This window comes from Schistocerca serialis, chromosome 1 (genome assembly GCF_023864345.2).
Source record: "Schistocerca serialis cubense isolate TAMUIC-IGC-003099 chromosome 1, iqSchSeri2.2, whole genome shotgun sequence".
NCBI classification, from domain to species: Eukaryota; Metazoa; Arthropoda; class Insecta; order Orthoptera; family Acrididae; genus Schistocerca; species Schistocerca serialis.
In genome coordinates this window covers 579,682,579-579,695,211 of record NC_064638.1, presented here as the reverse complement: position 1 = coordinate 579,695,211, position 12,633 = coordinate 579,682,579, and the positions used below count along the sequence as shown (strand labels likewise).

The window sequence follows — 12,633 nt, the reverse complement described above, 5'->3', positions numbered from 1 at the left end:
GTATGTTTGGAGTACAACATTGTATAGTAGTGAAACATGGACTGTGGGAAAACCGGAACAGAAGAGAATAGAAACATTTGAGATGTGGTGCTACAGACGAATGTTGAAAATTAGGTGGATTGATAAGAAAAGGAATCAGGAGGTTCTGCACAGAATCGGAGAGGACAGGAATAAGTGGAAAACGCTTACAAGGAGAAGGGACAGGATGATTGGACATCTCTTAAGATATCAGGGAATGACTTCTATTGTGCTAGAGGGAGTTGTAGAGAGCAAAAACTATAGAGGAAGATGCAGATTGGAATACATCGATCAAATAATTGAGGATGTTGCTAGCAAATGCAACTCTGAGATGAAGAGGTTGGTACAGGAGAGGAATCTGTGGCGGGCCGCATCAAACCAGTCAGAAGGCCGATGACTGAAAAAAAAGACTGTTTTTATCTCTGTATTCGACTACAATCTTTGCCCCGTACAGATCCTCTAGTATGCTGTTCACTGATGTCCTGACCTTGCCCCTTATCCCACTTGTTTTCTACGTATTTCTTTTCTCGTTTATTCTACGGAGAATCTACTCGTTTTTTATCAGTGCACATAATTTTTACCATTAATCTGTAGCGCACACTTCGACAGTCTTCTTTTCTCTATTAAACACTAAACACTGTTAAAAACTAAACCACTGCAGCAGGCTGGTCATACAATAGTTGATGCTGTGATTTTCAGTCTGAAGACTGGTATGGCGCAGCTTTCGATGCTAGAATTTCTCTGCATAATTTTTGCAACCTACATCCATCTGAACCTGTTTACTACTGTCAGATCTTTGTCTCCCTCTACAATTTTACCCCTCCACCTTCCCACACACTTACCCCTGTCACCAAATTATCTGTTCATTGATTACATTAGATTAGATTAGTTTTTCGTTCCATAGATTCGTACTGAAGAGATATCCTCGTGGATGTGGAACATGTCACTTTCTTTTTTAAGCTGAAGTAACAATACTAATAGTATGAGTATATACAATACATCATTTTTTAAGCTGAAATAACAATACTAATTGCATGAGTATATACAATACATAATTTGTTTCTATTAAGAAATTCGTCAATGGAGTAGAAGAAGTTAGCCACTAGTAAGTCTTTCAGGCTTCTTATAAACTGATCTTTATTTGTAACTAAATTTTTTATGTTTGCTGGCAAATTATTGAAGATGAGTTTTCCTGAGTAGTGGGCCCCTTTTTGAACTAAAGTAAGTGCTTTTAAGTCCATGTGCAGATCATTTTTGTTCCTGATATTGTATGTATGAACTGAGCTGTTTGATGGAAAAAGTGATATATTATTTAGGACAAATTTCACTAAGGAGTAAATATAATGAGAGGCAGTAGTTAGTATACCCAGTTCTTTGAAGAGGTTTCTACAGGACGTCCGTGAATTTACTCCATAAATAATACGTATTACACGCTTTTGGACTCTGAAAACTTTTGTTTGACTTGAAGTTACTCCAAAACATTATTCCATATGGCATTATGGAATGAAAGTAGGCAAAGTATGCAACCTTTTTCATTTTTATGTCGCCTATGTCTGTTAACACTCGAATTGCAGATAGAGGTTTGTTTAGACGTTTCTGCAGTTCTGTGGTGTGCTCCTCCCAACTGAATTTGTTATCAAGTTGTAATCCCAGGAATTTAAGACTGTCAACCTCTTCTATCTGCTCTTCTTCATATTTTATGCATATGCTGGGTGGAAACTTCTTACAGGTTCTGAATTGCATATAGTGAGTCTTTTCGAAGTTTAATGTCAGTGAGTTGGCTTTAAACCATTTATTAATGTCCATGAAAATATAATTAGCAGATCTTTCTAGAACTACACTCGACATACTATTTATTGGAATACTTGTGTTATTGCCAGGATGTGTCCTATCAACTGATCTCTGCGTTTAGTGAAGTTGCGACATCTATTGCTTCCCTCGCAAATGCGATGCAGATAGCCGATCTACCTATTTTATCTTCAGTACTTATCTGTAACATAACATTTCAAAAAGTTATTTTTTTCTCGTCTGTACCTTCTGTCGTACATGTTTCACTTCCGTACAAGGCTACATTCCAGTAAACACTTCTGAAAAAAGACTTCCGAACAATTTAAATTTTTAGTCCATGTTAGCAAACATTTATTTTTCGGAAACGCTTTTCTTGCAACTGCCACCCTACATTTTGCAACCTCTATGGTTCTGCGATCGCGTGGTTTGCTACCCAGCTAGCAGAACTCACCTACTACTTTCAGTGTGTCGCTTCCTAATCAAAATTCTGTCAGCATCGGCTGATTTTGTCTGACAACATTTCCTTGTGTTGTTTTTAGTTTTGCTGATACTCATCTTACAACCTATTTTCAAGATACTAGCTATTCCGTTCAGCTGCTCATCCAAGTCCTTTGCTGTCTCTGACAGAATTAGAGCGCCATCAACAAACCTCATTGCTTTTATTTCTCCTCCCTCAACTTTAGTTACTTTCATTCCAACAGTTACACTGTTGAATCACAATAAAACGAACAGCGATCGCATCAACAGCAGAAGTGCGAGGTTCCCACATTTCCATCACAATTAACACTGAGAGCGACATAGATTTACATGGTTTTATTTACTAAGCGGAGCTTTTGCTCGACTTGAGACACGACACAACATAGTGAGAGATCGCTTGCAGGCTACTACGGCGGCAGCAACGAAGTGCTGATGCAGGAGGCTCTGGTGCAGAACGGCCCACTCGCTGTCGGCTTCATGGTGTACGACGACTTCCGCGCCTACGAGAGTGGCGTCTATAAGCACGTCGAATCCACCACCCGCTCGAGCTTCAACCCTCTTGTGGTGAGTACCTCCCATTTTTAATGTGTGCCTCCAATTTTCTGGGTATTTCTCTAGAAATAAAGGACTACGAGTACATTTAGTGGTACTGACGCTGGCTGAAAACGAAGCTCACAAGCAAAATATTAGTCAACTCCATTAAAAGAGCACACTGGTTACTTTGGAGTTTTGTAGTAGGTGTAGTACTGGTACCAGACAGTCACGTGACCTTCCACTGCTAACATATATTCTCTCTCTTTCCAAGCATGAATCCCTACTTGAGGGGTCTGCTGTGATGGTGAACCGGATGTGGCGAGTTAATTTTAAGGGGTGGCCGGATGCCCTTCCTGTCGCCTCACTGCTAACATAAATTACCCGATCAAAATTATCCAGACACCCCAGTGCAATGCGGAATTGACCATTACATGCCACGAGAGGCTGGCCTACCAGCTTAAAGGGAGGCGAGAAGTATTTGTCAGTAGAGAAGTTGCAAGAGCAGAATGGGTTGGTTGGTCAGGACTAGCCATAGGATCTCACCTGAGAAATAAATACATCATAGACACTTCAATCCTTCTAAAGCTACCCAAATTGATTGTCGGTGGTTTGATTGTGAGATGGAAACGCGAAGGAACAACCACGGCTGAACGGAGACCAGGATGATCTGTTGTGCTAACGAACGGGGACCGTCGAACATTGCGAAGGGCACTTGTAAAAATCGTATGGCATGGGTGGCAGGAATCATTCCTGTGTTCCAGATTGCTACCAGCACTCCAGACAGCACAATGACTGTGCGTAGGGAGTAAAAAACAAAAGGGATACAATGGTCGAGCAGCTGCTCATAAGCCACACATTTCTGTAGTTAACTGTAAGCGAAGCTTGATGTGTTGTAAAAAGTAACACAACGAGACAGTTTATGACTGTGATTTGGTGCTATGATTCAGGATATTTTTTTGAAACTGAGTCGCCAGTCTTGTTATTGGTTTTATACGGCCCGCCACGAATGCCCATCCTGTGCTAACCTCTTCATCTCAGAGTAGCAGTTGCAGTCTACATCCTCAACTATTTGCTGCATGTATTCTAACCTTTATCTTCCTTTAGAGTTTTTACCCCCTACAGCTTCCTCTAGTACCATGAATGCTGCTCGATGCTGTCTTAACAGACGTCCTACCGTCCTGTCCCTTCATCTTTTCAGTGTTTTCCACATATTCCTTTCCTCGCCGATTATGCGGAGACTCCTCATTCACGCTTTACCCTGTGGCAATCCGAAGGAAGGGTTTTGGTTTGGCAAATGTCTGGAGAAAGTTATCTGCCATCATGTATAGCGCCAACAGTGAAGTACGGAGGAGCTGGTTTCACGGTATGATGATGTTGTTGTGCTGTCCTTACTGCGCTTAACAAACCGCTAAATGCGGGAGGATATGAACCCCTTTTTACAGCACTGTGTAGTGCGTACAGTAGAGGAACAGTTCAGAGTCAAAAGGGCTCTGAGCACTGTGGGACTTAACATCTGATGTCATCAGTCCCCTAGAACTCAGAACTACTTAAACCTAACTAACCTAAGGACACCACACACATCCATGCCCGAGGCAGGATTCGAACCTGCGATCGTAGCGGTCGCTCAGTTCCAGGGGCTGTAGCGCCTAGAACCGCTCGGCCACTCCGGCCCGCAAATCAGAGTCGATGACTGCATCATCATGAAAATGCATCCTGTCGTAAAGCAGCAGCTTTGAGACAATGTGTTGGCGGTAGGTAACACAGCTGAAACGGACTTAAATGCTCAGAATACCAACCTGAACACAGCTAGAATTTCGACTTCGCTCAAGACCCCAGCGTTCAACACGGTTGCACTTTCTGAGGAAGCATGGGCTGAGATTCCTACACATCATTGGAAGTGTTCCCAATAGAGTTCAAGCCGTCATAAAGACGAAGGGTGGACACTAATATGTATCCGGATACTTGTGTAAGTAATGACAGGGAAATGGTATGGAGTCAGCCCAGTAAAATGAGTCGACGGAGATGTGACAGAATGGCACACAGGAGCCATCATGTTTGACCGTGCCTTTGACCACGCCATGAATGAAGCTGCGTGACTTGGTGTATCGATGCCCACTGTCCAACTGGTAACAAGATGGAGGGCTCTATTTTTGCACATATTGTTCCATAAGTTGTCAGTGCTTCAGGTACCCAGTTTCTACCGGAACCATTTCTTTACTGAACAGCGCGGTCGTAAGTCCAAGCAACTCATTTCATTTGCCAGGAATCTTTCATGTGCTATCTCAGAGGACTTTCCGTTTAGTGTTATGAGCTGGTGTGAGAGTGAGGAACGCTTTCACACATTCCGAACATATTTCGACAAGTCAGTTACAGTGTGCGAGATTTTTTCATCAGGACGTCTCGTGATTAGCACAGTGGCACCATTGCATCTCTGCTCAACAAAGTTAGCCACTGGCTTACAATATCGGGGTGGTGTATGTTCGATTTTTAGAACAGTAGATTCTGACTACATTATCACAGAGTACAATATTAATAAAGACTCGAGAATCTTTTTTCCAGGGTGCCAAAGGTCGTTCATAAAGTGCAAGATACACTGCGTTGCCAAAAAATATTAAGTACCTGAAAGACATGCTCGGATGTCAATGTGACTTCCTACAAGTACACATGATCGACGACATGTAAATAGAGTTCAAGTTCTCTATGATAGGAAGCACAGTCATGAGGATGCAGTGATGCTGTTAATGTTTAGTGTTGTTACCGGGCTTAGTACAGTATACTAGTATAAGGGGTACGGGCAGCGTGAGACGTTGAGAAATGCCTGTGAAGGATCCCGAAGATGCTGTATACTCCAGTGAAACAACGTTATCATCACCTGAGAAAACGTAAAACGGGTCTCACTGTGGGTCTTCCATTTGGCTTGCTCGCTGAATCATGCAATAGCTAGATTAGTGGAGAAAGTGAAATGAAATGATCGTGTGGCATTATTGGCCAGGAGGCCCCATCCGGGGAATTTCGGCCGCCGAGTTGCAAGTCTTATTTCACGGGACACAACATTGGGTGACTTGCGTGTCGGTGACTATGAATGACAATACCCAGTCCACTAGTGGAGAAAAATCTATAACCCGGCCGTGAATCGGACCCAGGCCCACCGCTTGGTAGGCAGGCGCGTTACTACTCAGTTAAGCAGTAGGCATTGAGAGTAGAGGACAAAATATAGAAGGGGTCTCACTGTGGGTCTTCCATATGGCCACCTGATTGAATAATACAATATCCAGTTTAGTGGAGAGTAGTGGACAAAATGTAGAAGGGGTCTCACGGTGGGTCTTCCATTTGGCCAGCTGATTGAATAATACAGTATCCAGGTTAGTGGAGGATAGTGGGCAAAATATAGAAGGGGTCTCACGGTGGGTCCTCCATTTGGCCAGCTGATTGAATAATACAATATCCAGATTAGTGGAGGATAGTGGACAAAATATAGAAGGGGTCTCACTGTGGGTCTTCCATTTGGCCAGCTGATTGAATAATACAGTATCCAGATTAGTGGAGAGTAGTGGACAAAATATAGAAGGGGTCTCACTACGCCTCTTCTATTTGGCCGGCTGACTGAATCGTGCAGTATCCAGAGCATTCAGATGTGACAGGGGCCTTACACGGGACTACAATGGAACATGAGGGCAGACGCACTCGTCGTCCACGCTGTGGTCGACCACATCTGACCACCACGAAGGGGAGTAGTCCTATAGTGCAGCAAGTGTATCATAACACCTTCACACCTGCGCCTGACATCCGAGAACAAGTAGTGGACTCCCTGCAATATACTGTGTTATCCCACTCCACTGGCCGACAACCAGCAGCTGACAGACTGGGGAATTACTACCACACGTGTAGGCTGCCGGTAACATCATAAGGCAAATGACTGCCAAAGGAGTTGTGCCGTGGCCCGGAAGCATGGGCTGCTGATGAATGGCGTTGAATTGTATTCAGCGATGAATCAAGGTTTTTTTTTTTTACCACCCAACATCTCCGCCCCTGGTAACTGAATGGTCAGCGCAGCGGAATGTCATACCTAACGGCCTGGGTTCGATTCCCTCGGGTCGGGCATTTTATCCGCTCTGGGACTGGGTGTTGTCTTGTCCTTATCATCATCATTTCATCCCCAACGGCACGCAATTCGCAACTGGCGTCAACTCCAAAGACTTTCACCAGGCGATCGGTCTACCCGCCAAGAGGCACTAGCCAGACGGCATTTCCATTTCACCATCCAAGATAACCTTCGTCGGCGGGTATGGCGGCGACTGGGAAGAGAGCCCATTCTTACAGTGTTTTAGAGAGACACAGCAGTATTACTACTAGCACATAGGGAGCTAATGGCAATGACTTCAGGTCACAGCCAGTAGTGACTGAGAAAACTTTTACGGTACAACGGTATGCCATGGACTCCCTGCGTCCTCATGCGTTACTTCCCATACGACAGTATCGAGGTGTCATTTTTCAACAGACTGCATGATGTTGAGGTACTCCCAATGGCCAGCAAGATCCCCAGATCTGTCCTTGACAGAGCATGTGTATGACCAGCTCAAATGTCATCTCCGTCCCAGTGCCAGTATCCAGAATATCAGGGACCAGTTACAACAGCTGTGGCCCAACTTGCCTCAGGAAAGGATGCAACGGCTTTATGACTTCCTTCCCAACTGAATTAGTGAATGCATGTAGGCCAGAGATGGTGCAACGTTATACCGATAAGTGGGATTATACTGACAAGATATTTGTAAATATGACTCGATTTTGTAATCACTGAAATAATACCACATACCCTCTCAACACAAAGTTTCATTTCGTTTCCTTCTCCACTCCTGGGCGCTTCATTCTTTTTATAAGGCAGTGTAATTACACTAACTCTGATAGATAACCGAGCCTTTGCAATGTAAACAAAATACGAGTGTCATACAATATATAATGCAACAAATTTTTTTCGGCCAATTTCAGTTGAAAAAAAGAATTCCTACTTCAGGCCCTTTAGTTTCATGAAGTTTCGGCAGGTGGCGGCGCCATAAATAGCCTTCAAAATGGCGTCTGTAACGGAGGTGATTTCCAAACAGAGAGCTGTCACTGAGTTTCTTTTGGAGGAAAACCGGAGCACTGCAGATATTCATAGTGCTCCCAAAACGTCTAGGGAGACCTGGGAATGAACAAAAGCGCGGTGAGTCTTTGGGAAAGGTGTCTGTCCCTATAGCAACAAGGTCGCGTAAACTTGTCGATCTCACGCGTGATTCCTGCAAAGTGTTCGTCGCCACAAAAAAAGCAGACGAGCTTCTCCATGACAAATCAACACCTCACAAAAGTCTACGCACCAGAGAGGAGCTCACTAAATTTAATTAGACCGTTGTTCTTCATCCATCCTACAGCCCGGATCTCGGAACTTCCGACTTCCACTCATTTGGCCCAATGAAGGCTCTACTCGGCGGGAAGTAGTGCGTGTATGATGAGGAGGTTATTGACTGCAACATGACGTTAACTCCGACGTCGACCAGTAGAGTAGTACCATGCGAGCACACAGGCTCTCCAGTAAGGTGGCGTAAGGCCGTCGTATTGAACGGATATTATGTTGGAAAATAGGGTTTTGTGCCCAAAAGTGTGGGAGATAATATGGTGTATTGAAATCCTGAATAAAACCAATAAAAATGTGTTACATTATTTATTGCACACCCCTCGTAGATGGTTCATACTACTTTGAACTATAGAGTTTGGCACATGTTAATGCTGCGTCGAACTTAGGCTCACAAGAATAAAGTGTTATTAAATAAGCTGATTTTGTTGATATAAAAACGTCTTTCGTACAATAAACAGATGTAAATCGTGCATTGCTACCGGTGATGAATGTATTATACCTTTTGAACCAGGTGTTACCCATGTAAGTGTCAATATAATTGCTGCAGTTAGTTTTCCATTGTTTGGGCTTCTGCTGTGATGTTAACGCAACGCTGCATCTATTTATCCCGCCATTTCGGCGATATAGTCACAGGCTCGGAGGATGGCAATAATGTTATTTGTGTGGCGCGTAGTTCTGCTTTCGGCTGCTGCTGCTCCAAGGATCGCAGCAAACACGCCACTTATGGATGGCTGTTGGTCTGATGCAATAAATAAGTACCCAACCCAGAGGATACCATGCCATTAAAACCTTCGTTACGTTAATATACAATTACAGCTGTAACCTTTCTTATGGACTTAGGTCTTGATTTGGAGCGCCGTTCCGTTGTTTATATTACTATTCACGATAACTGTGGCTGTGTTCAGCGGTACCGATTTGAGCTCTCGTTAGTTGCAGCCGTAGCTGTCGCTGTATATTGCGTTTCGCCCAACGACGTAGCGTCCCTCTTTTCCGCACGCTGCGGCGCAAACCTGCTTAGTTTGTGGTTGGCTGCTGCACGAAATTAGTGACCATAGACTGCCTAGATTACATGACTTTTACTAAAAACAATAATTTTCTTTAAAATTACAGTAAATAATTGATTACAGGTAACTGTGACGAAAACTACCCTTCTAGAGACCGTCTGTAGACTGGTACAAGTTGGTTTCAAATGAAACAAGTAATATAAGTTACATGATTTTTGCTCTCATCAGTGGAATGATATACGGGTTGGCGACAGGAAGGGCTTTTGGCCATCCTCTACCACTATCATCAACTCCAGATTAACAGCCTGAGCCGTTGAAGACACAACATAAAGGCCAGGGAAAAGAAAGGTAGCGAAACCTGCTTATGACTTACTTATCTGCGACCGATTCGTGCAGGTATAAAGATAGCCGCTACAGGAATCAATGATATTCACGAGAATTATCGCGCAACTGCGATTGGAATCAACGTAATTATGAAACGTTAAATCAACTATGAAGTCAACGTCTCTGTCGTCAGCAGCGGTCCTCTTCAGGTCTATTAAAAGTTCAGTCGCTTTGAAGAAAACCATTGCAAAGGCGGTCGAAACGACGTCTTTATAGTATCAGGATGGTGCATAAGTTGGTAGCGTTTTTCCGTAAGTTTAAAAAACACAACAGATACACATAACCGAGACTTTAGTCATCAATAATATATTCTCTTTCACTATGTGCAACCAGTCTGTCAACACTCCGATAACTTTTGCATTCCGCCACTGTAGAAATTACATGGTTTTGAGGCGAAGAACTCGTCGAGCCATGGTCGGACCGCATTTCCATCCGGAAGGTCCTTGAAAGTTGTTCGATGGACAAGGTGAAAACAGAGGGCGCAGGATCAGGTAAATGAGGTGGGTGCGGAATGACTTCCTATACCAACTCCTGTGCAGCACAGCGTTTTTTGTCTATCTAGCAGAATGCAGGCGGGCATTATCGTGGAGTAGCATCACTTCAAGCAGTCTTCCTGGTCATTGTTCTTGGATTACGTCTGCAAGACTTCTCTGTTGTTGATAATAAATGTCAGCAGTAATGGTTTCACTTCGGGGAAGCAATTCGTCGTACACCACGTCGTCGATGTTCCACAAAATGCATAACATTATCTTTTGTGGATGCTCACAGGTCCTTGTACAGGGAATTGCTCCTTCGTTTGGATTCAGCCATTCCTTTCTTTTCCTTGTGTTAGCACAGAGACACAAAATAAAAGAAGTGTGAGAAATCTCATGGGACTTAACTGCTAAGGTCATCAGTCCCTAAGCTTACACACTACTTAACCTAAATTATCCTAAGGACAAACACGCACACCCATGCCCGAGGGAGCACTCGAACCTCCACCGGGACCAGCCTCACAGTCCACGACTGCAGCGCGAGAGAACCGCTCGGCTAAATCCGCGCGGCACAGAGACAGCATTTTTCGTCACAAGGAACTATACAGGATAGGAACGGTTGGTGTTGTCCACGAGTCAACTGATGACAAGCAAGCAGAGATGCACGTATGGACACCCGCTGATTTCTGTGATTTTGACTTTGAGGATGCATTACCCATACAGCGGGTTTTTTAACCTTCCCCATTGCATTCAAATGCCGCACGATGGCGGAATGACCACAATTCATCACATTTCCCAGTTCTCGAGAACACTGACGTTGATAATTGAGAATTAATGCGTTTAAACCATCTTCATCAGACCCCAAAGGTCTTCCTGAAAGTAGAGAGTTACTAACGTCGAAACGACCCCCCTTAAAAAGAGAAAAAGCGTTTACTAGACGTGCTCTGCCCAGAGGCATTGTTCCCATACATGGCGCAAATGTTCTAGCCTCCTCCGCTGCTGTCACCCAACCATTGAACTCAAACAGAAGGACGTGTCAGATGTATTCCTATTTCTCCTATTGGTACTAGAGCTCCAGTCCCTATCTCTAATGACAAAATAAGAAAATAGCAGCAGTGAACTGCAATTAAAAATGGTAATCAATAAATAAACCCACAACAACCGAAATACAATATGTAAACAAAACCGCTACGAACTTACGGACCAACGTAATATTTTTAGTATTTCATAATAGGTCGGCCTCACACTCAAAAGGATTCCATTCAACTCGACACTGGTTGTGGAAGCTTACACTCTTAAATCATCTTAATAGTTACTGTCTGAGTCTCTCTGCGACGGCATGTCTGCAATCGAAATATTTAAGTAGTACGTATTATGTGGTACAGCTAGGGCGGTCTAGAAACAATGGAATGAAAACCAAGCAAAAGCTGTTGGAGATTCATGTGTGGCACCGTACTGTTTTCGCTGGTTTTAGTAGCTAGTGAGCGTCTGAGCACGATAGGGAAGCCGGCCGGAGTGGCCGTGCGGTTCTAGGCGCTACAGTCTGGAACCGCGTGACCGCTACGGTCGCAGGTTCGAATCCTGCCTCGGGCATGGATGTGTGTGATGTCCTTAGGTTAGTTAGGTTTAAGTAGTTCTAATTTCTAGGGGACTGATGACCACAGCAGTTAAGTCCCATATTGCTCAGAGCCATTTGAACCATTTGAACGATAGGGAAACGAAAATATTTAGCCATGTCTGACAACGGACAGATGTGTCTTGGAAGATAGGTGCATCATCCTCACAGAGAGCTGCGCTTGTTTCTCAGAACGGCATTTGAAGGATCTGTGTAAAGGTTGAGATTTATCCAATTTCAACGTGGCGAGTAAATCGAGAAGAATTGTTCTGAAGATGTCGCCACTAGGATTTCGTTGTCAAATTCAGGACAAGTGTTTGTAATAAATATTGCAGCGTCTGCTGTTTTCCTCTATCTGTTGATCTTGGCTGTAGTATTTGTGTTTGTGGCTGCAAATGTACGTGAGAGCTCGTTGTTTCATCAGAACGATATTCGGTTTATGGCCTGTAGATCAGTGCTCCTCTTTCGTTTGTAATTAGGCGAATTTTCTTATGATGACACGTACCAGATTTTTGCCAGTGTTTGAGAGGACGCTTACTTTGTCGCACAGCCTGTGAGCCACGCGGTGCTGCTGGTGGGATACGGAGTGGACGAGGCTTCGGGTGAGAAGTACTGGACCATCAAAAACAGCTGGGGCGGCGAATGGGGAGACGCCGGCTACTTCAAGATCCTGAGGGGGACCAACGAGTGCGGCATCGAGAGTCTCGCCTTCGAGGCCACCCCCATCCCGGCCTGAACAGGCTCCCAACATGGCGACTCAGCATGGGCCCCTGGGTGACTGCACACAGCACGCCTCATGAGTGATGAAAACTGGCAGAACAGCCACACTAGTACCTCGCTTAAGATATGTAAACGAAGCAGCGACTGCTTTTTTTTTATCAGAACGCCACATTCAGCGTTCCTACAAGTTACATCTTGTGTGTAAGTGTATAATTCTATCAATTATAATAA

The 12,633-nt window shown here is 44.1% G+C and overlaps 1 protein-coding gene across 1 annotated transcript in view; it reads left to right on the top strand.

Moving 5' to 3' along the window:
- Nucleotides 1-12,418, top strand: part of LOC126417038 (dipeptidyl peptidase 1-like) — a 38,822-nt gene extending 26,404 nt beyond the window's left edge. The window contains exons 8-9 of the mRNA XM_050084965.1: nt 2,687-2,847; nt 12,233-12,418. Of these exons, the coding sequence (XP_049940922.1) occupies nt 2,687-2,847; nt 12,233-12,418 (347 nt within the window). The remainder of the gene's footprint in view (nt 1-2,686; nt 2,848-12,232) is intronic.
- The last annotated feature ends 215 nt before the right edge of the window (nt 12,419-12,633 follow it).